Source organism: Terrapene carolina, unplaced genomic scaffold (assembly GCF_002925995.2).
Source record: "Terrapene carolina triunguis isolate 2854851 unplaced genomic scaffold, T_m_triunguis-2.0 Scaffold33891, whole genome shotgun sequence".
NCBI lineage: Eukaryota > Metazoa > Chordata > Testudines > Emydidae > Terrapene > Terrapene triunguis.
Window position 1 is genome coordinate 12,569,663 of NW_020698242.1, and position 24,066 is coordinate 12,593,728.

A 24,066-nucleotide genomic window follows, 5' to 3' on the forward strand; every position below is an offset into this window, starting at 1 on the left:
AATGAGTCAGTCAGCAGCGGAGTTCCAGGGCAGCCTGGGCTGAGTACACCACGTGTCCCCCGTTAGGAGACCGCACCTTGCCCCATCCCAGGGATGGGTCCCTCCCAGCCCCAGAACTGAAGAGCCCTTCATTCGGAGAGGGTTTGCAAGGCCAACGAACGCAAGGCCGGCCGCGCAGCGGGCATCTGGTGCAAGCGGGAACAGGCCAATCTCTCGCCGCTAGCTCTGGGGGCTGGGGCAGAGGTAGGCGCAGCGTGAAGCTGAAGGATCTGCACCGTAATTAGCTGCGAGGGAGTGAATGACTCCTCCAGGAGGCAGCGCTGCCAGACTGCGGTTCCCAGGGGCGCAGGTTCGCTGGTCCTGGCTAATCCCATTAGCACAGCTGTTCCACAAGTGGTCTCTGGGGCTTCCTCGGCCAGGCCAAGCTTCCCAGGCTCCCAGCTGGCTCCAGCGGCAGCAATCTGCAAAGCTGAATATTGCCCAGGAGGCAGCTCCTGTGCTAAGCGGCGGGCTGGCTGCAGACAGGTTGGCGACAGACCTAGCCCCTTGAACGCCTCCTCGGGGTCTCGTTCCCAGGAGCTCAGTGTCAGCCAATGGGATTCACCCTGGACGAGGGGGATTTTAAAGGGCCAGGACGGTACAATAAATACAGCTTTTTCCAGCTCTCTAACACCTTCCATCCCAAGGGCTCTCCGGGCTCTGCACGGCACGTGCCAGGCCCACTGAGCTCATGTAGGCATCTGCGGCAGAAGCAAGCCTCACGCATGCACAAGGATCACTTTTCCCCGACACTAAAAAGGGAAGTTGCCCCGTTGCTGGGGGGGGTGTGTGAAAAATTCACCCCCACAGCAGCGTCGTCAAGCCAACCTAACCCCTGGCGTAGGCAGTGCTAGGTCGATGGAAGAAATCTTCCGTCCCCCTGGCTACCGCCTCTCGGGGAGGGGGATCCCCGCAGCGCTGCAGCTGTGCCGTTTCAGCGTTTCAAGTGTAGTCAAGCCCTGGTGCCAGGCAGCCACCTCCGGAGGTGGCCGGTGCCCTTGTTTAACAGGGCAGAACTGCTCCGCACAGGAAGGACAATCCCGTATCCAAGTGAATGCAGCCTGTTAGCTAGGCTTGGGCTCTGGAAAGTGCAGGGCCGTGGCTGGCAAGGAAAGGAAACACACCAGCTGGGGACCCAACACTCATCACCCTGGGGCAGGTCTGGCCTGGCCCGTGCTGGGAGCCCTTCCCCCACCGCACAGAGCGAAGCTGCAGACACAAGTCAAGGCCATGGTTGGAGGATCCCAGTGGCCGTTGAATGGTTCTGTTGAAGTCCAGACTCTAATGGGGGTCGGGGGGGGGGTCATTCCTGAGTCCACGCCCTGCACAGGACAGCTCCCTGAAGTCGAGGGAGCTGTCTGTGTGTGTGTGTGTCTGGTCTGGAAGAAACCCCATCGCCTGAGACACAGACAGCCAGTCTGGACAAGGCCCTGGGGAAGTACCCTGCCCACGGGAGGGGCTGGCAGAAACCCGGGGCGGAAAAGCCTGATGGCTCTAACCCATGGCTGGAGTGGTTCACCAGCTTCACGGGCGGTCCCAGCAGGGACCCCGTCCGGGCCTGGTGCCCGTCTGTCGGAGACCAGCCATCTCAGCTTGTGGAGAACCCGGTGCCAGTTGCAGCATCTCACCTGTTCGAGGGGCTCGAGCGACTCCAGCCTCCGGACACGCGCCGCTGCGCTGCCCTTGGGCACGAGGCGGCGGCCCAGGCCCAGGCAGATGGCAGAGACCAGCAGGATCCCCAGGTCGGGAGCCACCAGGCGCACAGAGTTGGGGATGTCGTTTAGGTCCAGCCTGCGAGGGAACGAGCCGGGCGGGAGAGTTAAACACTCACCTACCGACAGGCCCGCCCCTCGCGCTGTGTGAGACCCACGGGCAGAGGCCAGTGGGAGTGGCGGGGGGGGACCCACATGGCTCAGCCACGTGCGGCTGCTGGCCACCCCACAGCTCCCTCTGGCTCTGCCTTGGGCGAGCGAGTCCCTCCGCCAGGCTAGGCTGGAAGCTGGGACAAGGAGACGGCTCTAACCAGAGCCTGCGCCCTCTGCCAGCGCTGCAGCCAATGCCTGAGTCACTGCAGCGGCACGCGGGAGCACACAGGCGGTCCCCGGCCCTGGCCTGTGGCACCACCCGGTGCTTCCGAGGAAAGCGTAAGGCCCAATTGTGGGGACCTGCCTTCTGAGCCTCCCCCCCGGCCATCAGTTCAAGGGCTGGAGCAGGACACCCGATGGCCCCAGCGACCACCCAGCCAACGCCCAATCACAGCAGTGGCTTGGCTCCCTACGTGGGGCCCACCCCAGAGGAGCGTGCGTGGGGCCACGTCCGAGAAATCCACCACCGCCCAAGTGCCACGACGCAGAGATCTGCCCCTTACCTGGTGACCCCAATGTGACGGGCGAGCGTTTCCCACGTGCTGCCTGTGGGGAAGCAAACAAAGAGGGAATTAGTCTGGCAAACCCACTGGGAACTGGCACAGATGCCAAGACATTGCTGAGTCCGGCAGCAGCAGATGGACAGTGTCTGAGCAGGGGAGTGGATGAGAGAAGGCACATGCCAGCAGAGCCTGATACACAGCAGGTGGCAGCATGCGGTAACTCACCAGCTTGACCCTCACTGGCCAAATGGCTCAAAACTAGAATGTTTCACCTCAAGTAACAGTGTGGCTAGTGCAGGCCTGGATCACCAGACCCAAGTGTGCAAAACGGCATGCACGAATCTGTGCAAAGTTACTGCAAGGGCACGTGGGAGGGACCAGTCAGACGGTTATTTCTGCCCCCTGCTGTTTGCGCACCCAATTACGGTCAGAGCCAATGCTATACACTCCACTTCACCCATAGAAACGCCAGGCTCAGCTCTCTAGATCTCACATTTATACAGCATCTTCCAAGGAGCTGAAAGCTCTTTACAGACTAGCCAGGCAGGGACGCTTTGCCCACCGCTGAAATGCGACCACCTCCGCGGTGGAACGGGGCGGCCGTCTAACAGCTTCTCGGTATCCGTTGAGGAAAGGATAAGAAGAATCTTCAATCTAGCTGAAACCGCAGGGGAATTTAGGAAGCAAAGTGCAATGAGCAAGGTTGGAATTGGAGCTGGACACCGGGGTTCCCAGCCCTGCTCTGGGGGGGGCTGCCGTAACCCCAAGTGGGTCAGTACCGGAGCGTTGCCATCTCACTCTTAGCCCTGCAGCTGGAGTGGATCCCCCATAGGGCACATGGGGTCCCGGCCATATTTGACCCATCAAGGATTAACGGGGACCTTTGAATCCTGCCTCACGCATTCCCAATGTGCCCCCATCATGCAGGGAATCTGTATCCCTATCGCCGTGCAGGGCACTGCGGAGTGCATCCTTCCTTCCAGAGCGCCCTGGCTGGGAGCAGAGCCCGGCTGGCTGGGACCCTTGACTATGGGGCCATGATATGTCTGATGATACTGGGGGGGGCACAGATTGATCCCCTTGAATAGCAAAGAGCCCCCCACAACGCTGGCCCCAGGCTGCTGCTGGCTCCAGCAATGTACACAGCACGTGGGGATGAGGTACTGCTTGGGAGGACGCCACCAGCAAAGCCCTTCTCCCTGTCAGGCCCGTAAGAGTGAGAAGGGCCGGGTGCCAAGAACAGGAGCAAGCGCCAGTAGGGCCAGCGGGGCTGCCGAGAGCTCCGACGCCACCCGCTCTGCAGCTGCTTAGCGAGCTCGTCTAAAGGGTCAGCGGGTGTGGGGAGCTGCTCCAGGGCAGGGGCCGAGGGGAGATCAAGTGCCACAGCCGCATCCCCCGCCTCCACAGCATCTCCTACCCGCAGCCCTGGGCGGCGCAGCCCGGCGCGTACGTGCCATCCGTCCCAGTGTCCCTCTGACTGTCCGGCCATCTAACGGACCAGCCTCCCACGAGAGCAGCAACAGTGACCTCTCCAGCGCATCTCAGCAAACTTCTCCCTGGCCCAGCAGGACCTGTAAGAGTGCCCCCCGGGGACTGGCACACCAGGGGCTTTCTCCTTCTAAAAACACTCGCCAGCTCAAGGGCCAGGGAAGTGGCGAACGTGAAACCCTTAGTTCTGACATCACATTCCCAAGGCTCGAACGGTCTCTCCCGCTTTGCTGTATCCTTCACGAAAGGTCAGATGGCTGTTTAATGGGGCGGAGCAGGCTGAGGTCTCTGTACACCGACCCCTCCCCTTGTTTGACACGGTTTGATGTAGGACACCGTGGGCTACGTTCACACCTTTGGCTCATACTATCCATCTAAACGAATACAACAGGATGAGCCGGGAGCACAGGAACCATCTGCTGGCTGGGCCAGACCAAAATAAAAATAAAAATATATGGAGATCTACCTATCTCATAGAGCTGGAAGGGACCCCGAAAGGTCATCGAGTCCAGCCCCCTGCCTTCACTAGCAGGACCAAGTACTGATTTTGTCCCAGATCCCTAAGTAACCCCCTCAAGGATTGAACTCACAACTCTGGGTTTAGCAGGCCAATGCTCAAACCACTGAGCTATCTCTCCCCACAAATGGGGCACCAGACAGTCCCAGCTCAGCTGACCCAAGCTCCCCACCCCAATTCGGGGCTGGAACAGAACAGGGCATGGGGCAGGTACATCTCCTTCACCTTGATAGTTCAGGGAGCCAAGCAATCAGATTGGCCAAGCACTGTCCGGTGACGCCCAGCCAACACCTATATTCCGGGTGGATTCCAAAGGAGACACAGGAGAAGGTGGTTTCTGGGGACAGCTGTGGCTGCACACCCCCCTCTCCCATTGCTCCCTCTCCCCTTTCTCTGCCCCCTGCTGCTCTGGGGAGGAAGATCTGTAGGGTCTGGGGAAGGAGGGCCCAGAGGGAGCAAGCCGGGGGCACTGGCTGCAGGGAGCACCTTGCTGGGAAAGGAGGAAGTTTGGGAGTAGGGGGACGTTTCTCCCACTGGCTTTCCTGGCTTGCCGGGGAGTGGTTCACTGGTGTGTACTGTACGCAGCCCTGACCGGCCAGGCTGTTCCCGGGGGTGGGGGGAGAGGCTGCAGAGCAAGAGGTGGAAGCCACGCCTGGCTTTCCATAAGGGAAACAATTTCCTACTGCCTCCAATTCCGCTCGGAGAAGAGGAAAGGCACTTGCCAGACCCCCCTTGTCCCGAGAGACCAAACAGACTCCGTGTCCACAGGCCAAGAGAGAATCCAGTGCGGACAGAACTGCAGGGGCTGGAGGGCAGAGGCACACGCCTGCCTGCCCCGCTCCCCTCTCGGCCAGCCTGCGCCCAGCCGGGGATGTTGTTCGGCAAGTGCCAGCACTTCGGGAAAGCTCGCGCTGGGCAGCAGGACGGAGCCCGGGGGCATTTTGCAAGGCAGGTAGAGAAGAGCAGGGGGCTTGGGAGACACATGGGGCAAAATGGAATCAAGCCAGGAGCTACCTCTGAGATGCAACAAATATTTACATTTGCCCCCAGAATGGGGAGGAAAGGGCAGTGGTGGGGGTGGGAGATGGGTCTTGAAAATCATAGAGGGAATCCCCTGCCAATTCCTGACCCAGCCTGGAGAAGAGTCACCCTGCCCCCAAATGCACCCTTGGTCAGTCCATGCTGAGCGGCTGCCCGTGCAGTGCAGCTGGGATCTAGAAAGCTCCAATATCAACACCTGCCTGGGATATTTCACAAGTAGCTACAGTGATGTGCACAAGGTGGGGCAGGAAACAGCTTGTTTTGGCCCAACCTCCGTCGGGGAAAGAGACACGCGTTCGAGCTCTTCTTCAGGTCTGGGAAAGGTGCTGAGAGTGTCCCAGCCAAACCCCAGATGGAACAGATTTGTTCCCAGATCAGTCTAGCAGAGGGGAGTGATGGGGGAAATGGGCCCAGCAATGGGGCTGGGACTGAATACAACCGACTGGGGCCAGGGGAGGAGCTTACTGCTCTGCGCTGAAGAAGCCTTAGCAGAGGCACATGGGGGCTCAGTACTCACAGTTCTGTCCCAGCAGCTGGCCCAGATCCGGCACAGTGTACAGGCATATCTGGAAGACCAAGTGGGCAGTGAGGAAGAGGATGCTGGTTCCCAGGAGAGCTTGGAGGAGACGGCCTGTGTGCCCTAGAAGACAAAAATAACCCCCCCGTTTATTAAATCATCCTCCTTGCTCCCCTCCCAGCCGAGGGCTTTTTACGCTGTGGCCAGCATCTTTGTTTTACAGAGGTGGCAAGAGAGAAGCTGGGTGACTTGCCCAAGGCTCTGCACCAAGACAGTAGCAGAGTTGGGATGAGAACGCCAGTCCCCCCTGCTCTAACCACTACACCCCGCAATGTGGGTGATGTTTCCAGTGCCAGAGAATGACTGCGTCTCCCACAAACGCTCCGCCAGCTGCGTACAGGGGACCTGACCCACTGCTGTGCAAACGCAGGCCTGCCCCCGGCTCAGCCGCTGGAGGGTGTCAGCGCACGCCACGCTCTAGCTGTGTTTGCACTGTGCCGGAGGTGGCTAAGTTATTCCCGCATTCCAGCAGCGTGCTCGGACGCCAGCATCCTGGCCATCCCCAGCTGTGGCTGGTGCACTGCTCCCCAACACACGTTCCCTTCACAGCATCACAGATTGGGAGCAAAGCACACCAAGCTACTGTACAAGAGCCCCTAGTCTGGGGTCTCAAATCCCACCCACATGGCACTCCTCAAACTGACCACCAGGGGGCACAGTCAGAGCACACTCCCCACCCTGTCCTCTGCAAGCTGGGTCCCTGTGTCTGTCCTCACACCCAAGGGGTTGGGAGAAGCAGCCTCTGAACATTTCTGGCTGAGCCTCCAAACCTTCCAAGGTTGCTTGACCCAGGAACGTGGTACCCTGCATGCTATGGGGAGGGCTTATGACTTCCCGTAGGGATCAGCCCAGGGTAAATTCCAAGCGCTTGTACCTGGAAACAAACAGGCGGAAGAGCGTCCACACCAGCCCTGCAAAGGTGCTAGCTGCCTCGAGTTATCGGCAATGGATTCCTTCAAGGCAACTCTAGCAGAGTCACACTCTGAGCCCAGAATCAGGAAGGCCCCCGGGCGCCCATTTAAACACAGACCCGCTGAAGGAGAAGGTGGGAAACAAAAGGTCCCTTCTGAGAGGGATTCCCATGGGAGCACAGATTCCCACGCAAGGCAGACGGGGGAGAACTAACCCTTCGCCTCACTAGCAGGATAGGGAATGACTGGCGCAGTCTGCCAGGCCGCGGGAAGATGTGTGTGGGGCTGTCACAGAGTCAGCCAGCCCCTCTGCCTTGGCGCAGGGTAGCCCAGACCATGTCGAGAGTGGCACCAGCGCCCAGGCCTCCCCCAGGAGTTGGGGGTTAGATGCTGGCATCTGACGGCCTTTGGTGGGCAGAGATCACGCCCTCACGTGCCCGTTAACCCCAGCGGAGTCTGCCCGGTGCACACTGAGATTGCACCCCCAGGCAATATCTTTGGGGCCACCGAATCAAATCTCTGAAAGGCTCCTGTAGGGCCGTGCTCTGCCCCGGGGAGGGGACCACAGCTCCTCCAGGGACTCAGAACAGCGGGCGGTGATTAAAGTGAGTCACTGACACTAGCCAGCCCTGGAGAGGAACCCCCCAGCGAGGTTTCATAGACTGGGTCAGGCTGGGTTTTCCAGAGACTAGGAGACAAAGAAAGGGCTTTTGGTGTAAAAGGATGAGCTTGGCCTGACTCGGGCCCTTCCTTCTGGGCCAGCGAATAGACCGGGCCTTCTGTCCACGGAGGCCCCAACCCAGGGGGAAGGGCTGGAAAGACTTGGGCCTGCTGGGGCTCCGGAAGGCTCACGGGTGACCTCTGGCCTGCGCACGGGAACCTTGACGGTTAACAAGCTTAGAAAGAGCTGGGGGGTAACGCCGGCACTACAGAAAGCAAAGCGCAGAGGCTGGCTGCTAGGCAGACGGGCTTGCTGGGGGTAGCACAGTGCATGGCAGGGGCCGGGCAGCCTAACCCCTGGTCAGGAGGGAGTGGGACACGCCCTGCCCATAGACAAGGGAAGGCCGGAGGCCTAACTGGGCACACCTGGAGCTGTGAGGGTCTCAACACCAACCCCCATCACTACAAGTGGCTGAATCCACACGAGAGGGGGTGGGATCCCCTGCCACGGGAAACCAAGAGGTGAATGAACCCCGGATCTCGGGGGGGTGTCATGCAGATCCCCACTTCCTCCCCAGGCTCCTACATTAACTGATGGGACACCATGTGACAGGCCGAGTCACTCACTCACACTCACACACACACACACACACACTTCATCGGCCCAGGAAGGACTTTACTCTTTCACAGCCTTTGTCCGCCAGCACAGCTCCGCCTACGTAAGGATCGGTCCTGTTTGCACGCACGCAGCCAGCCCTGTCCAGCTGCAATGTCGGAGGAGTCAGACACATTCTCACCAGGCAAACAGCTCAGAGAAACAACTCCTGCCCCACACACCGCTCGAGAGCACCAGCCCTCGGGCAGGCTGGGATGGGGGTACCCCACGCACACCCCTGTGCGGGGCACGGCAGCCCCTGCCAGCTAGGGCAATGGAGGCTGTGCAAAGTGATCAGCTTACGTCTGAGATGAAACTGGACCTCCTTTGGTTCTGCTCCAGCTTAGAGACGGGCCCAAGCCAAACCCCGAGGCCCCATGAGCTTTGGGCATTCGACAGCCAGACCGAGATTGTGTCATTCTCAATCAGATCCTTAGCCAGTGGCTCACAGCCACGCCACTTCATCCAGAGCACCAGCCGTGAGGGCTCGATCCTGCCTGGGGCTGAGCGCTCCGGCCCAGTCCAGCAAAGCTTAGACACGTGCTTGATGTCAACGGGGTGTTGTTCCCTGCTGGATCGGGGCAGGGTGCGCTGCACATAGCAGGATCCAGCTTGCAGAGAGGACAGCTTGAGGGAGAACCCCCCCACCTCCCGCAGGAACCTCGGGCTCCCCTGGGGGAACTCAGTCAGACGCTTGTGCTGGGGCCACCCCTTCAGAGGGGCTCTCCTGTAGGAGGCCATGTCACAATGCAATGCCAGCGGGGGCTGCGTGGTCTTCTCCCAGCCATGCTGCAACTGCGACTTCCCTTGAAGAGGGGACCTGCAAATACTTCAGACCAGCAGCATGAGCCGGGCGCCCCGAACAGCCTGCAGGGGGGACATTCTCCCATTCCTGCCAGCCACCGCCTTGCGCAGCACATCCCAGCTCCAGTCGGAGGGTGGGAGAGGGAGCTAAGAGGGGCCAGCTCTTGGTGTGTGTGCGTCCAATTTTAAAATGCACGTGCAATTGCACTTCTATATCTGTGCACAGTGCCCACAGTGATGTGCACAAACCAGGCCAGCTGAGGTGTGTGTGGAGGGAGATTTCCCAATTTGCACACGCCATCGTGGTCCCACACAGATACATTAGACACCCAATCATTAAAATAAAGCAAAACTCCAGCAGTCCATGCCCGGGCTGTACGCTGGGGGTTGTGTGTGCTGGGGCAGGGGGAGAGGCTGGAGATTAGATGCTGCGCTGAGTCCCCAGTGCTGGGTTTTTCCTCTCTGCTCTCAGCACAAAGGGACGTTTGGAAGTGGATGAGGACATCGCCCCGCCCACGCTGTCCCGTGTGGGGCAGCCCCATTGATTCCATACAGCAGGCTGGGCATCAAGAGCAGGAAGGTTTAGGTAAAAATCCCCTCCCTCCCTCTGCCTCGCTGCTTTGACACAAGGATCTCACAGGGCTCAATGGACATTCATGAGTTAAACCTCTCAGCATGCCCAGGCATGCTGGGAAGGGCTGTCACCCCCGGTACAGATGGGAAAACTGAGGCACGGGGTCAGACATGGGGTGTGGGTTAGAGCCAGGACCCAAAGAAGGAGAAAACGCCCCCAAACTGCAGGTGTGCTATCCGGGAGAGCCGCTGGCGAAGGTGACGGGCAGCGGGATATGGAGCCTTACAGCTCTGCAGAGCCAGTGCCAATCCTGCCGGGCGCGGCAGTCATCACCCAGTGGCTGGGGTCCCATGGGAAACAAGCTGGTGAGTCCCTGTGGGGGGGCGAATCCCTGGGGTGAAACCACCCCAATTGCCCCCCTGGCTGGCAGTCTCAGGGACCTCCCCTCTTGCTTAAAGGAAACCCCTGGGCCCAGCTGGCCCTGACAAAGGGGAGCTGCCCAAGGATCCCCTGCCTGGGGCCTGCAGAAATGAAACCCAGCTGGGCTCCCCCGGCCTGCCAGGGACGGCTCCTCTCCCCACCCCCACTCACCGCAGGCTGCGGCCCTGGCTCAAGCCAGCCTGGAATTTTCCAATCGCAAACCACAAGGTGAGCCAATAACTTCAACTCCCCCACCCCCGATAATAACCCTAGTCAAATCTTCCACCAGATGCTGCTAAGCCCCCTACACTCACACACGCCTCATAAATCCAAGGATGCCAGACTGGGGGGGGCTCACATTTTCCTCTCCCGGCTGGAAAGAGAGAGATCCCGGGAGGGGAGGGAGAACTGGCCCGTCCAAAGTCTCGCTCAGTGACGATGATCCTTTCCTGTAAGTCTGTTCTGCGGCTCGCTGGAGAGAGCCGGGTTCAGATGGCACAAAAGCCCATGAAATATTCAAGGGCAGAAGCTTTTAGTGGTGGCACACGAGGGAGGCCAGTTCGGATTATGGATCTTTTAATTGTTGCAGGGGGCGGGCGGGCCTGGGGCCTGATCCGGAAGGGCTCCGGCAGCAGGGCGGCCCCGGTGCCAGCTGCACGAGCACTCGGAGGAGGGGCGCCCCGCTCACCACACCCCAAAGCCCTGCCCGCTGCATCGCCCCAAAGCCATGGCACTGCCAACCTCTCCCCCTGCGGGAGGCACTGCCTGCCCACCTGTGGTGGGTCTCCCGGCACTGGAGGCCCCCAGCAGCTCCCACCAGCCCAGCCTTGGCCGGCCCCCAGGAGATGCTGAACAGCTGATCTATGGCTGCCTCCCGCCCCTCATGTGGCTCCTGCAGAAGTGCTGGACAGCCAGCCCCCCCCGCCCCCCGCCCGCACATGCCCCTCTGCTCCAGCAGCGAGCACGGCGAGGGGGGGACTGACTCCCTGTTGGATGGACGCAGCTTGGCTCTGAGGTTTCTGGTTAATAAGCCTGGTGTTTGGAACCGGCCATTTCATAGCAAGAGGCCTATTCATAGCAAGGCCGGGCTATAATTAACAGCGGCACTACCGCCCGGGAACCACTAGGAGACTAGAATCCCCAAGCTGCCCGGCCTGGGGGAAACCACAGAGGAAGGAGAGAAGGTGCCCACTTTAGAACAGTTCACGCCCGCCTTGCCCTAAAAATAACCCCCACGGACCGAGAAACCCAGGACTCTCAGCCTATGAGCTACCCACCCTGCTCAGCCAGCAGCTGGGGTCCCACCCCCACGTGGGCATGGTGCTCCAGCCCCCGCCCCAGGGGGCACCACACTCCCGTCGCTCCATCCCCCAGGGCTCCTGGAGTCTGGGTCTCGACTGCCCCTCCTCTCCTCTGCATGTCAAACATCTGGGAGCAGTGCATCAAACATCTGAGTCCAGTCTTCCTCGGCACCCCTCCCATCCGAGCAGACAAAGCTCCCACACCCACCCAGAGCCGCTGGCCAAGAGGCTAACTGGTCTTTGGCAGATCCTGGTGCCAATGCTGCACTGTGGCACATCTCAAGGGGGCTCTTGGCACAGGCAGATCAGGATAGCCGTTCGGCTGGCGCCGCGGCTCCGAGACGGACCACGGAAGGGGTGCAGGACAGTGAGGGCAGGCCAGGGCCGACACTAGAGAAAGAAGGATCCATAATTCCCTGGCGGTGCAGGCCAGTGCGGGCAGGAGTGCGGACTGGGGTCAGGCCCTCTTCTCTAATCCTGCTCCCGGGAGGCGGAGAACAAGGCGGCGTGTGCAGACGTGTGGGGCCGGCTAAGCCCTGAGAGCTGCGTGAGCAAGTCGCCCCTCTCCAGCAATTTGCCAGCTCGAAGAGCCAGGACTCCTCACGGACACGCTGACGCCCCCCGTTCTCCGGGGCAGCAGCCAGTGGTGCTGGGGTCCCGGAGATTAGAGATGGTACAAAGAGCCGTGGGGCTAAGGCAGGGCTCTTCCTGGCGGGCAGCCGGCAGTGATTTAACCCTCTATTTATAAGCTACTCTTCCCTTGGGCACTACTCCACAGTCCTGTCCCGGAGAGCCAGGCTCTCTGTTCCTCTGATGACATATCATCCCATTGCTCCCAGCTCGATTCCAATTCCTCTCCTCTGGGATCCGTACCGGACCCTCCCCGAGCAGCCGAAGGACGCGTACGGATGGACTTTTTACCCTGGACTCCCCAGTTGTGGCTCTTCTCTGAGCTGGCTCCAGTTTACTGACATTTCTCTGGCACGGAGGGTCCCGGAGCTGGACGCCACATGCCAGGTGCGCTCTCAGCAGCCACATGGAGAGGGATTATTGCCTGGTAACTCTGGGATACCCCATCTACGCAGTGCTAAAACAGCAGCGGATTCTCTCACGATCCCCTGGCTCTGCAAACCCCAAGCCATCTGGCTGCCCGCCACCGCCCCCGAAAGCTGATCTAGCCACGGCTGTGGTGCAGCCATCTCTCCTGAAACGCCAATCAGGAGCTGTTCGAGCTAGCCAGCAGCGACACATGGGGCCAGCGTGGGGGAGCAGAGCCCCCAGGCCACGAGCGCTCGCGGCACCCTTCGTAAAGGAGGGGTCCTGGCTGAGCCATCACATGCCTTCTGCTGCCTCCTCCAGCTTGGGCCGTGGTTTAAAGCCACAATCTGGCCTCCACGCAGGAGTCGGCCCGCGGCGTATGAGCCAGGAGGCTCAGGGCAGGCACTACAGCGAGAGGGGAAACAGGAAGGATTTTGCATCCAAACCATCTCTGGAGCCTTTCCCGCCCCAGGGGTCCCAGTCGCTTTTCGGGGGGGGGGGGGGGGGGGTGGATGATGCTGGTGCACAGGCAATCGTCCGGCACTCACACGCAGACCTGCATCAGGGCTCTGCAGAAGAGCCAGCACAATCGTCCCCAACGGACCTTGGGATCTTTTACTTCCACTGGAACACAAGTTGTCCCTAAACGTCTCCCCTCTGGCATCACATCAGCCTCCCCGGTCTGCACGGCAGCACTAGCAAGAGGCTCAAGGCCTCGTGTGGGACTCGAACCCACAACCTTGTGGCTCAGAGGCGAGACTGCAGCCTGCTGAGCCGCAGTGGCAGCTAGCCTCAAGCATGGTTAGTATCAGCAATCAAAGCAAAACTCAAGAAAAGCAACCGCTCCTCCAGAAAGGGGGTGGGGGGATTACACGGCAGGGCCCGGGCACCGAACCCGAGCACAAGATTATCTCAGAGCTCCACGGACTCATTCACACTTTCTCCATTTCCTTTCCCTGTCACTGCTGAGTCACACGCGTCTGTGCCCAGGTCTCCTTTAGAACCAGCCCCTGGTCCAGTGAGGACCCAGTCCCACTGCACGCCAAGTGCAAGCATCCACCCTGAGAGCAGCACATACAGTAATGAATGGGGAGCGACACCTTCTTGTCCTTGTGTTATGGGATGGGGAGAGCAGGGGGCCCGAAGAAATTAAAAGATGGAAAATTCAAAACCAACAGAGATAAATACTTCTTCACCCCATGCAAAACTAGACTGTGGAACTCACTGCCACAGAAAGTCACGGAGGCCAAGAGTTTAGCATGATTCAAAAAGGGATCGACATTCCTACGGAGAACTAGAATATCCATTATACAAAGGATGAAAATTCTGGCAGGGATATTAAGCCTCCTGCTTCAGGGCTTAAGCCAATCTCTAACTATTAGAGACCAGACTGAGACATAACGTGGGGGCAGATTATCCCACACCTGCCTATGGCCGAGTTCTTCTACCTCCCTCTGCAGCCTCTGGGGCATGCTGCTGTCAGAGACCGGACTTCGGACCAGATGGACCTGGGGTCTGATCCAGTCAGGCCCCAAAAGGCAAGCTAGCAACGTGGGCTGTGTCCAGGAGACAGGGAGATTATCTCCAAGCCATGTCTGAGTTGCCTTGTGGCCTTTAGCCCACTCCCAGTTAGAGAGGCAAAATGAATACAGATGAATACGGTCATAATGAATAGCATATGTATGTGCTACTGTCCTCTATTGCACGGAATCAGAACTGCTCAGCTGTGTGCCATAGTCTCAATACTGCTAGCAGCTAAGGGAGATTCTCCTTCAGCTCAAGAGGCAGAGCCCTGAGCTTTGGATGCAGGAGTTCCTGTGTCCTCTGCCTGCTGTTGCCAGGAAGTTCTCAGTGGGTCTGGAGTGCAGCCCGGTGATAAGTGAGCAGTCCCAGGTGGGCTGACTTGCTAGAATACACGGCACGGAGGATGTTTTTCATGGGTGCCTCTCACAGAGTATTAGAGAGAGGGGGAGTTTCCTTCTCGCCCATTCTACAGCTTGGAAGGCTGAGGCCCAGTGCTGGGACGGGGTGTGCCCCTGGCTGCAGAACCAGGACTGCTAATATTCAGTCTCGTGCTCTAACTGCTGACCAACGCTGTCTCCCCCAACTCCTGCCTGGCTTTCCAGGGGTGGAGAATACCACAGCAGCTGAGCGATGGGACTGTTCCTGCTAAAACCCGGGACACTCCGCAGGGTGGTGCCTGCGCTCTGACTGCCCTGGGCAGGAAGGATTTTACGGCTTGTATCCGGAACAGGAAATCGCTCCGGCGCTAGGCCAGGAGCCCTGCCCAGAGAGTGTGAGCTCCCAGAGCAATGCCCCTTGGAAGCACAGCAGTCTCCCCATGACTGCAGCCGGCATCTCTATCCCCCAATCTCAGCCACCATCAGCCAGGACAGAGCGAGGAGAGCAGGCGTGGGGGTGGGGAGAGGGCAAGCCTTCAGGGATCACATGGCAAAGGGAAACCTGCCACGCCCAGAGCCTGGGCGGAGCCGCGGCCGCCCCCTCCTTACCTTTGATGGTGTGTTCGGTGGGTGCCAGGAACCACGGCAGCAGAAGCAGGTAGAGCAGGTACACGAGCGAGAGGGCATTGAACCGGAACACACAAGCTGGGAAGAGAGGCAAAGGGAGGCGGGTTAGAGATCTGAGCCGCCCCAGGGCAGGACAGGACACCCTATGGCCCCCGCTGCTGCTGCAGGGTCCCCCAGGCAGCAGGGAGTGACTTGTGGAACAAGTGTCCCCCCGAGCAGAGCTCTTCATTACTCGGCCCAGGAACCGAGGCCTCATTACAGCAGAAGGCCTGTGCCGTCAGGCCAGCACGAACCCAGATCACCTCCTCCTGGGTGACCCTCTCCGGCCCCCCACAGCATCAAGGCACTGACAAGCTGCCAGCCACCCCCACCCCCACCCAGGAAGAGGGGGCCCACAGGCAGACAGGCTCTGATCTCAACCACCCCCAGCTGCTCGCCCACTCCATACAAGAGTACCAGCACTGTCCCCAAAATGGGGAATTCACCGCCAAACGCTCCCTGGAAAGGAGGGGCATTCCTGACACCCACCAGCATGAGGTTTCATGGCATGGGATTTGCTAAATTTCGGGTCTGCAGATTCATAATATGGGAAGTTTTTGAAGTAGACTAGAAGCAGCCTGTCAAAAAACCATCCAGCAAAGACCTGGGTAGGGAATGTGCGCCACTGCCCTCTACTGGACAGATTCAGAACTGTTCAGCTGTGTGTCATACCCCCTGTACTGGTTACAGAACTTCTCCCCTTAGCTGCAGCACTAAGGCCGGTGTGTCTGGAGCTGCAGAGGCAGAGTTCCAGCAGCACCATCACCCTGTTGTGCAGCCTGGGGGGGACTGATGCTCCCAGGCAGCCACAGGGCTAATATGATATTCAGCAGTTACACGGCGTTTTACACATTTTAACGAAGGCCATGTCTCCCCAAGAGGAAGAGCAGCGTCAGGGCTGGGAGTAGACCCCAGGAGCTCCTGGGTCCCAGCTCAGTGGTCTGGCCACTAGACCATGCCCAACCCCCAGCGCACCTGACACTGCATTTCAAGGTGCGGGGGAAGAGGGAAGCAGCAGGGGCCTCACACAGCCACCCCTTCGGAGAGCTCCAGCACCGCCCCAGTCAGTGACACCCCTTCCAGCGCGGGGGCTGAGGGTGGCTTTGCCCTTCTAAGTCCCTGCCCCCCCTGGGTTTCCAAGTCTAGACACCATTTAGTTTGCTCCACAACACGAAATCTCTACGGCAACCCATCTCACACACACACACCCTATTCCCAGCCTTGCCATGATTTCCGTGCTCCCTGCTCATCCCCCGGGGGGACCCAGCCTCCAATCGGAGCTGGCACGCTGGGAAACCCTCCTGTTCGCTCATGTGCCAAAAAGGGACACTCTGAAGCCGGATCATCATCAGCGGGGAGGGGGACGCGGCTTCCCGTGTAGGGCAAAACCCCTGGGTGGGAGAGTCCTGCAGGAGGGAGTTGGGATCACACCCCTCGGGGGTGATGGAAGTTACCCTGACAGCCTCACCCTCCGGCCGATCACTGGAGAAGGTTTGAGCCGTCCCGTCCCGCGCTCGAGTTGGGGGAGAACCTTGTAGTGGATGCTACGGCCCCGGGCCAGACAGCCTGGAGCAGAGCTCGTGTTTTCTGCACCTCAATTCCAATGCCAGTTAATGCTGCCCGCAGACCTGCCTTTCTAGGCATAGCCAAGCCCAGCTGACAGGCCCATTCCCGGCCCTGGCTGAGTGTCACATCGGACGGTGCTGGCTGTAGAGGGTTTGGACGGAGCAGCGGCCGAGCCGCACTCTGCAAGCAAAGGGGCCCACTCTCATTCCCCAGCTGGGCACATCTGCTCAGACACTGGGCCCCAGACCACCGCGCCAATTCCAACCTCGCCCCCTGGGGCTGAGGATTGTGGGATACGGCTGAGGCAAAGCCCACGTGCGGGCTCACAGCAGGGAAGAGGCCCAGAACCCCCCGCCGCCGCCCAGGTGTCCCGAGGGTCATGAGCCACTCGCTACCGCCTGAGCGTGAGGGAGCCAGGGCTCAGCTCCCTGACCTGCCCAGCCACGGGCAGCACAAGCTCTCGCCTCTCAGCCCCCGCTGTCCCTCATCCAGGCTAGCGATAGACACCCGCCGACTCGGAGCATCCCCCTGCGGTGTCCAGCCCCGATCCGCTGCACGCTCCCAGAATCGCCAGGCCTGCCAGTCCCAAAGCCTGCTAGCTCGCCTTAGCACACAGCTCCGCTTAGCATGCGGCACTGAGGTCTGTTTCTAGAGACAGCGGGACAAACGCCCTCGAGCAGAGAGTCATATGGGAACAAGCAGAACTGCTGAGCACAAAGCGTTACAGACCCAAGACAATCGCACCACACCTACTAGCGCCTAGACCCAGCTACGCACGCGCCCTCTTGTCCACTAAGGTTCTGCTCACCCCAAAGCCCTTCTCACAGTGCTTTCCCACCAGCGTGGCAGAGACCCGTCTTCCATGGCAATCGTGCCCCCCTTGACGAAGGATCATTGGGGGCTCATCTGCACCCCAGAGTGCCGAAAGTTCACAGCCCTGCCTCCTACGCAGGATCAGCCCTGCCAGGTTTGGGTTTTCGTGCAGTCCCCGCAATCATAAGAACATAAGAACGGCCGTACCGGGTCAGACCAAAGGTCCATCCAGCCCAGTATCCTGTCTACTGACAGTGGCCAATGCCAGGTGCCCCAGAGGGAGTGAACCTAGCAGGTAATCATCAAGTGATCTCTCTCCTGCCGTCCATCACCACCCTCTGACAGAGGCTAGGGACACCATGCCTTACCCATCCTGACTAATAGTCATTAATGGATTTAACCACCATGAATTTATCCAGTTCTCTTTTAAACGCTGTTATAGTCCTAGCCTTCACAACCTCCTCAGGCAAGGAGTTCCACAAGTTGACTGTGCGCTGCGTGAAGAAGAACTTCCTTGTATTTGTTTTAAACCTGCTGCCTATTAATTTCATTTGGTGACCCCTAGTTCTTGTATTATGGGAATAAGTAAATAACTTTTCCTTATCCACTTTCTCCACATCACTCATGATTTTATATACCTCTATCATATCCCCCCTTAGTCTCCTCTTTTCCAAGCTGAAAAGTCCTAACCTCTTTAATCTCTCCTCATATGGGACCCTCTCCAAACCCCTAATCATTTTAGTTGCCCTTCTCTGAACCTTTTCTACTGCCAGTGTATCTTTTTTGAGATGAGGAGACCAGATCTGTATGCAGTATTCGAGATGTGGGCGTACCATCGATTTATATAAGGGCAAATATATTCTCCGTCTTATTCTCTATCCCCTTTTTAATGATTCCTAACATCCTGTTTGCTTTTTTGACCGCCTCTGCACACTGCGTGGACATCTTCAGAGAACTATCCACGATGACTCCAAGATCTTTTTCCTGATTTGTTGTAGCTAAATTAGCCCCCATCATATTGTATGTATGGTTGGGGTTATTTTTTCCAATGTGCATTACTTTACATTTATCCACATTAAATTCCATTTGCCATTTTGTTGCCCAATCACTTAGTTTTGTGAGATCTTTTTGAAGTTCTTCACAGTCTGCTTTGGTCTTAACTATCTTGAGCAGTTTAGTATCCTCTGCAAACTTTGCCACCTCACTGTTTACCCCTTTCTCCAGATCATTTATGAATAAGTTGAATAGAACTGGTCCTAGGACTGACCCTTGGGGAACACCACTAATTACCCCTCTCCATTCTGAAAATTTACCATTGATTAGCATGTTGCTCAGCCTGTGAATGGGCGTCCATTTGCACATGAGCAGCCAGAGAGAGAGAGAGAAGTGTCCGGTCCGGTCTCCCTGCCTGCCAGGAGGATGGGGATCACCTGGTGACCTGCCTTCACTCACAGACCTATTTGGAATATCTACATAACTCCTCGCAGCTTATCCCTAACGTACACCTCGCAGGGATTACGGGGACCAGCGTGACGCCGGCTCTCATTAGAGACCTTACACGACATTCTTTGGTGAGCTACCATGTGGATCCCAGACCCAGGGGACCCCCCATGACTGCCGTGCTGGGCCTCCCCACACGCTCTGTGCAATGCCAGGACAGGTCATGGCGGAGGGATTCTCAGGTGGCCAATAGGGTCCAGGCTGCACAAGGGGCAGGGACAATGCTCTGATGAGGAGCATCCAATTTGGCCACTAGATCAGCCGGACCTTCCCTATTGGCTCCGCCCCACCGGGCGACCCCAGTGTGGAATCAGTCAGTATGTTCTGGGAGGAGGCGCGCACCATACAGGGGCAGGATAACTCTCCACTCACTCATCCCACCCAGCACCCCCTCCCCATGGCTGGCAGCCACTGCCCTCTGGAAAGGGCTGCGACTTTCCTTCCAGAGACGCAGCCACTTCAAATACATATTTTAAAAAAAAATCTCTCAAGAAAGCGAGAGCACAAGCGTGCGAGCCAGAGCTCCGTACTGGGGAGATTGTCCCCTGAGAAATGGTTCCAGGTCAGACTCCCTTCCCCCACGCCAGGCTCAGGCTGCCAGGATTTCCCCTTTTTACCAGAAAATGGGCAGTCTGGTAATAGCTGTATGTGTCCATCCAAAAAAATAAAATAAAAAAATCAATCTTGTCCAATGCTGGAGAGGAAGGGGGGGAAGATGGGTGTATTTTGGTGCCAACCAAGACCTTTTTATGTGACTGTTTATTTGAAAACCTCCCCCTCCTATTTCCACAATGCATCTCACACACAAACCCACACACACACCCCTTCAGATCAGGGCAGCGTTCGCTACAGAAACGCCACAAGAAGCCCGCTGTGTCGCTAAGGGTCCCATCATCTCCCCTCTCCAAGGAGCTCGCACTGCAGCCCGCCCTGGGAATGCGCCAGAACCAGCCTTCCCTGGAAAGCTGGACCTGACAGGCACGCTTCACCCGGGAGCCAGGAACACGCCTTCCCTTCTGCTTTGACACTCAAACAAGCCCAGGCCAACCGGGGGATCTGCCCCACCCTACACCGTCTCTGCAAGACTCCCCCCAGGGCCGGGGCACTGAGCGCATCCTGTGCCCAGGGTTGAATTACGTCAACTATAAGCACTCCAGAGCAGGGACAGTCTTTCTGTGCTGTTTATACAGCACCGAGCGCGGTGCTGCCCTGGCCTACGGCTGGGTGTGCTTCCACATTAGAGAATCATAGAAACATAGGGCTGGAAGAGGTCACCCGGCCCAACTCCCCCGTGCTGGGCGACCTGTGAACCCCGTTTGGGGAACCTCGCCTGGGCCTGGCCCCGGGGCCATTGCGGGGAGCATTAGCCGAGGTTTGGGGAGGTTTGGCCTAGACCATCCCCGACTAGGGTTGCCAACCCTCCAGGAATTAAAGATTAATCTTTAATTAAAGATTATGTCATGGGATGAAACCTCCAGGAATACGTCCAACCAAAATTGGCAACCCTAGGCCAGACAGGTGTTTGTCCCACCTGTTGGGGATTCCACAACTTCCCCGGGAAGCCTATTCCAGTACGCCACTACCCTCACGGTTCAAACGTTCTTCCTAATATCTAACCTAAATCCCCCTCGCTGCAGCTTACGCCCATCGCTTCTTGTCCTACCTGCTGTGGATGCGGAGAACAGTTGATCACTGTCCTATTTAGAACAGCCCTTAATATAGCTGAAGGCTTCTCAGATCCCCTCTCAGCCTCCTTTTCTCTAGACTAAACATGCCGAATTCTTCCAGCCTGTGCTCATAGGCCAGTTTTCCGATGGCTTTTCTTGCTCTCCTTTGGACTCTCTCCAGTTCATTCCCGTCTTTCCCACAGCTGAACGTGGCGAGGGCTCCCCAGTGCTGAGTACAACAGAGCCATCACCTCCCGTGTCTCACGCGTCCGCTGCACCCGCTCACAGGGGTGGAGGGCGTAGACCAGTGCTGAGCACTGTATAAGCACCTTGATGGACCACCCCAAAGGCAAGACACTGGGAGACCTGCCATTGTGCGTGGGCCCTCTGGGCTCCACTGCGGGGGAACACCCAAAGGAACCGGCCATTTGTCATCAGGCCTTCACTCTTTGTCCCAGACATTGGCACGGAGCTGGCACAGCTTGCAGAGTGGCTGCAGCGTCCATGCCCAGGGAGCAGGATGGGTGTCTGGGTGAGGGCCCTTGTGTATCCCGATGATCAGTGTTTGTTTGGGCACATTCAGAGCACAAGCAGTTTAAAGAATGGCTTCCCTCTGAGCTCCCCAGAGTGCGGGACGCTTTTCGGCAGGGGTTTCTCAAACTATTGTACTGGTGACCCCTTTCACACAGCAAGCCTCTGAGTGCGACCCCCCTGATAAATTAAAAACACTTTTTATATATTTAACACCATTATCAATGCTGGAGGCAAGAGGGGTTTGGGGTGGAGGCCGACAGCTCGCGACCCCCCATGTCATAACCTTGCGACCCCCTGAGAGGTCCCGACCCCCAGTTTGAGAACCCCTGCTTTACAGCCTCTCAACCGGCTCTGAGAACAGCTGTGAGGCGTGCAGGGATGCAGGAGGTGGGACACCTTTGGGGCCACAGTGACACCAATCTGCTTTCAGTGGCGTGCTCCAGGGAAGCGGATCATAAGTCCCATCCCCACCCCTCTATACCCGAAGCCGTGGTACCTGGAGGTTTATCAGAGCTCATGCAGAGATTCGTTCACACCAGAACATGGTCTCCAAGCCCACCGAACTAGGGGAACATTCAGATCTGGGTCCCCGCTGGGTAACTCTAGCCTTGACCTGCTCTTCCCCCTTCCATCAGGGCATCCCAAACATTCACCCTCGCCATGCACGGGTAGGAGGCTCAGGCCCATCCTCCCGCCTGTGCACGAGGGCACCGAGAGGCTAAGCCACTTGCCCAAAGCCACATGCAAGTCAGCAGCAGCGTCCGGGCTAGGAGACAGATCGCCTGACTCCCCATCCTGTGCTTTAATCACAAGATCGGCTTTCCTCTTTGCTGGAGTTTATTTTTAGGCAAATTACAGCTTGTTTTAAGGAGTGAAACCATCTGACCGGTCTGGAGCTTGGAGGGATTTAGAACAAACGACAGGCGCTGTGCTTCCAGCCAGCCTAGAGCTGGAAACCCCACGTCTCCAATAGCAAAAGCGCTGGAGATGTGGCAATCCATACCGTGGGTTACAAAACCAGCAGCTCTTGGGGATACACAGAGGAAGTCGGTCTACTTCAGGTGTAACTCACCAGGCTAGATGCTATCTGATCAGAAACCGGGTTGCTGGGCAACACCAGACAAGCCACAATCAAATGCAGACACCCACATGAGCAAGAGGCCGTAGGGAGCCACTTGCCAGCACAGAATGAGACTAGCCGCAAAGCCGTAGGCGCCCTGGTTAGCGCAGCTGCTGTCAGCATTCATTTGTGCCCCAAGTTTCTAGCCCCCTTCCCCATCTTCCTACTGGACTAGCAGGCCGGGCTGGGGTGGGTCGCCCACAATGTGCAGGAGGCTTGGCCCCTTCCCCCCCAACAAGAAAAGTAAAGGATTATTTACAGTGTTGCCAGACCCGATAAGATCGGGAGCTGATGATATGTTGTTTTTCTTAAAGCCCCAGTACCTGAGTCATGTGATTACAGGAGAATCTCCACTTTTTTTTTTCCTTTTTTTTTTTTTAATTCACTTTCTAGTCTACATGGCTGGGGGGAAGAACTGGCCATGAGGCCCCTAGAGGCCAGAAGGCAAATATAAAGGTCCAAACATTGATTTTGGTTTAAAATCTCATGATCTTCAAGCCGATCCCCTGATTTTCAGGGGCCTGATGCGATTTTTGACACTTGGCACTGGCAATCTGGGGCGGGCGGGGAGGGCGAGGTTCATGTACCGAGGCCTCATGGGAAAGAGGGCGTCCGAGGAGCGAAGCGGCAGGGGGGTGGCACTGGGAAAATAACCACTGGGAGGCCCATCCCCTAGGAGGCAGCTAAAGCGGCAATTGGGATGGTTTAGCAAAGGGCCAGTTGCAGAGATGGGGTGGGTAGGGGAGGAGGCCTATAACTGGCTGATGCTCCTCCCCCCCCACTGCCATGCACCCCTCAGTGTCTGATTGTGGAGCACTCACTCTGAGCCATCACATCCTCCCTTCCCCTCCCCAGCTCACTCCAGCCAGAAGCAGAGCTGAGGACTCCCAGGTCCCAGCGTCCCCAGGCCTTTATCGGAGCTAATGAAACCTGGGGGGGCCAATAAGCAAGGTGTGTCCTGCTTACACAGAGCGCCAGGGCCTCTTTTCTCCAGGGGAGGGACGGAGAAGGCCCCAGCTGTCAACAGCAATTCGGAAACAAGCGGAACAGGCCCCAAATAGGGCAGCCCATCCCCAGCTGGGAAGCAGCGCAGCGTAAATATGCTCCATGCGACGGTGCTGGCTGGTGCCGGGCGGTGTGCGCGGCGCACTCCGGCTCTGACAGGAAGGGGGCACGGCCCTTCCTGTGTTTACCAGCAGGTTTCCGTGGGATCTCGCTCCCTGGGGATAGGAAGCCGCACAGGCGCAGAAAGGCCGTGTAGCCGGACACCGCGGGAAGAAGCGTGACCCCAGCCACTGCCCAGTCACGCTCCCCCCAGGAGCTCAAATGCACCAGGCAGAAAGCCCAGGACTGGGATGCCAAGGATATAAAATTACTGCATCGACAGAGGGCCTCTCCGTGCTGCCCGACACACACGCCCTGGAGTTAACACACAGTCCAGAGCCCGTGGGGCTGCTGGGAACAGGCTGGGCTGGAGCCTGTCATCCCTGCAAATCAATCTCCCTCGAGCTCCACCAATTGGCAGGTTGGGGCTGCACCCAGAGTGCTTGGTGTGGGGCACAAGGTGGGGGTGTGCCCACCGCTGCAGAGAATCCGAATGCAGAGAGCTGGGGTGGCCCACTGGCTGCTCCCTATTTCGGGAGCAAGGAGGTACTGCCAGTCCCTGGTCCTGCTAAATGCATCTGACCGAGGTGCTGATGGAGGGGGACACAGGGCCAAAGGCGAAAGCCCTGCGGAGCATTTCAGAGATCAAAGCCAGCTCAGCCGCTTTCTCAGGGAGCTTAATGGCGGCAAGAGGGCATCAATATTAGCTTGGCTCTGGCACAGCCTGGGGAGCAAGAGAACAAGTGCCCCCACATCCTGCAACACAGAACAGTGGGGGGACGGGGACAACCACCACCTCTTG

The 24,066-nt window shown here is 58.2% G+C and overlaps 1 protein-coding gene across 2 annotated transcripts in view; it reads right to left on the reverse strand.

Moving 5' to 3' along the window:
• LOC112106329 (piezo-type mechanosensitive ion channel component 1) overlaps nucleotides 1–24,066 on the reverse strand; it is a 96,317-nt gene that overhangs the window by 42,373 nt on the left and 29,878 nt on the right. For both annotated transcript variants that reach the window (XM_026663604.2, XM_026663603.2), the window contains exons 2-5: nucleotides 14,904–14,999; nucleotides 5,971–6,093; nucleotides 2,408–2,450; nucleotides 1,668–1,830 (exon numbers count right to left, since the gene is read on the reverse strand). In XM_026663604.2, the coding sequence (XP_026519389.1) occupies nucleotides 1,668–1,830; nucleotides 2,408–2,450; nucleotides 5,971–6,093; nucleotides 14,904–14,999 (425 nt within the window). The remainder of the gene's footprint in view (nucleotides 1–1,667; nucleotides 1,831–2,407; nucleotides 2,451–5,970; nucleotides 6,094–14,903; nucleotides 15,000–24,066) is intronic.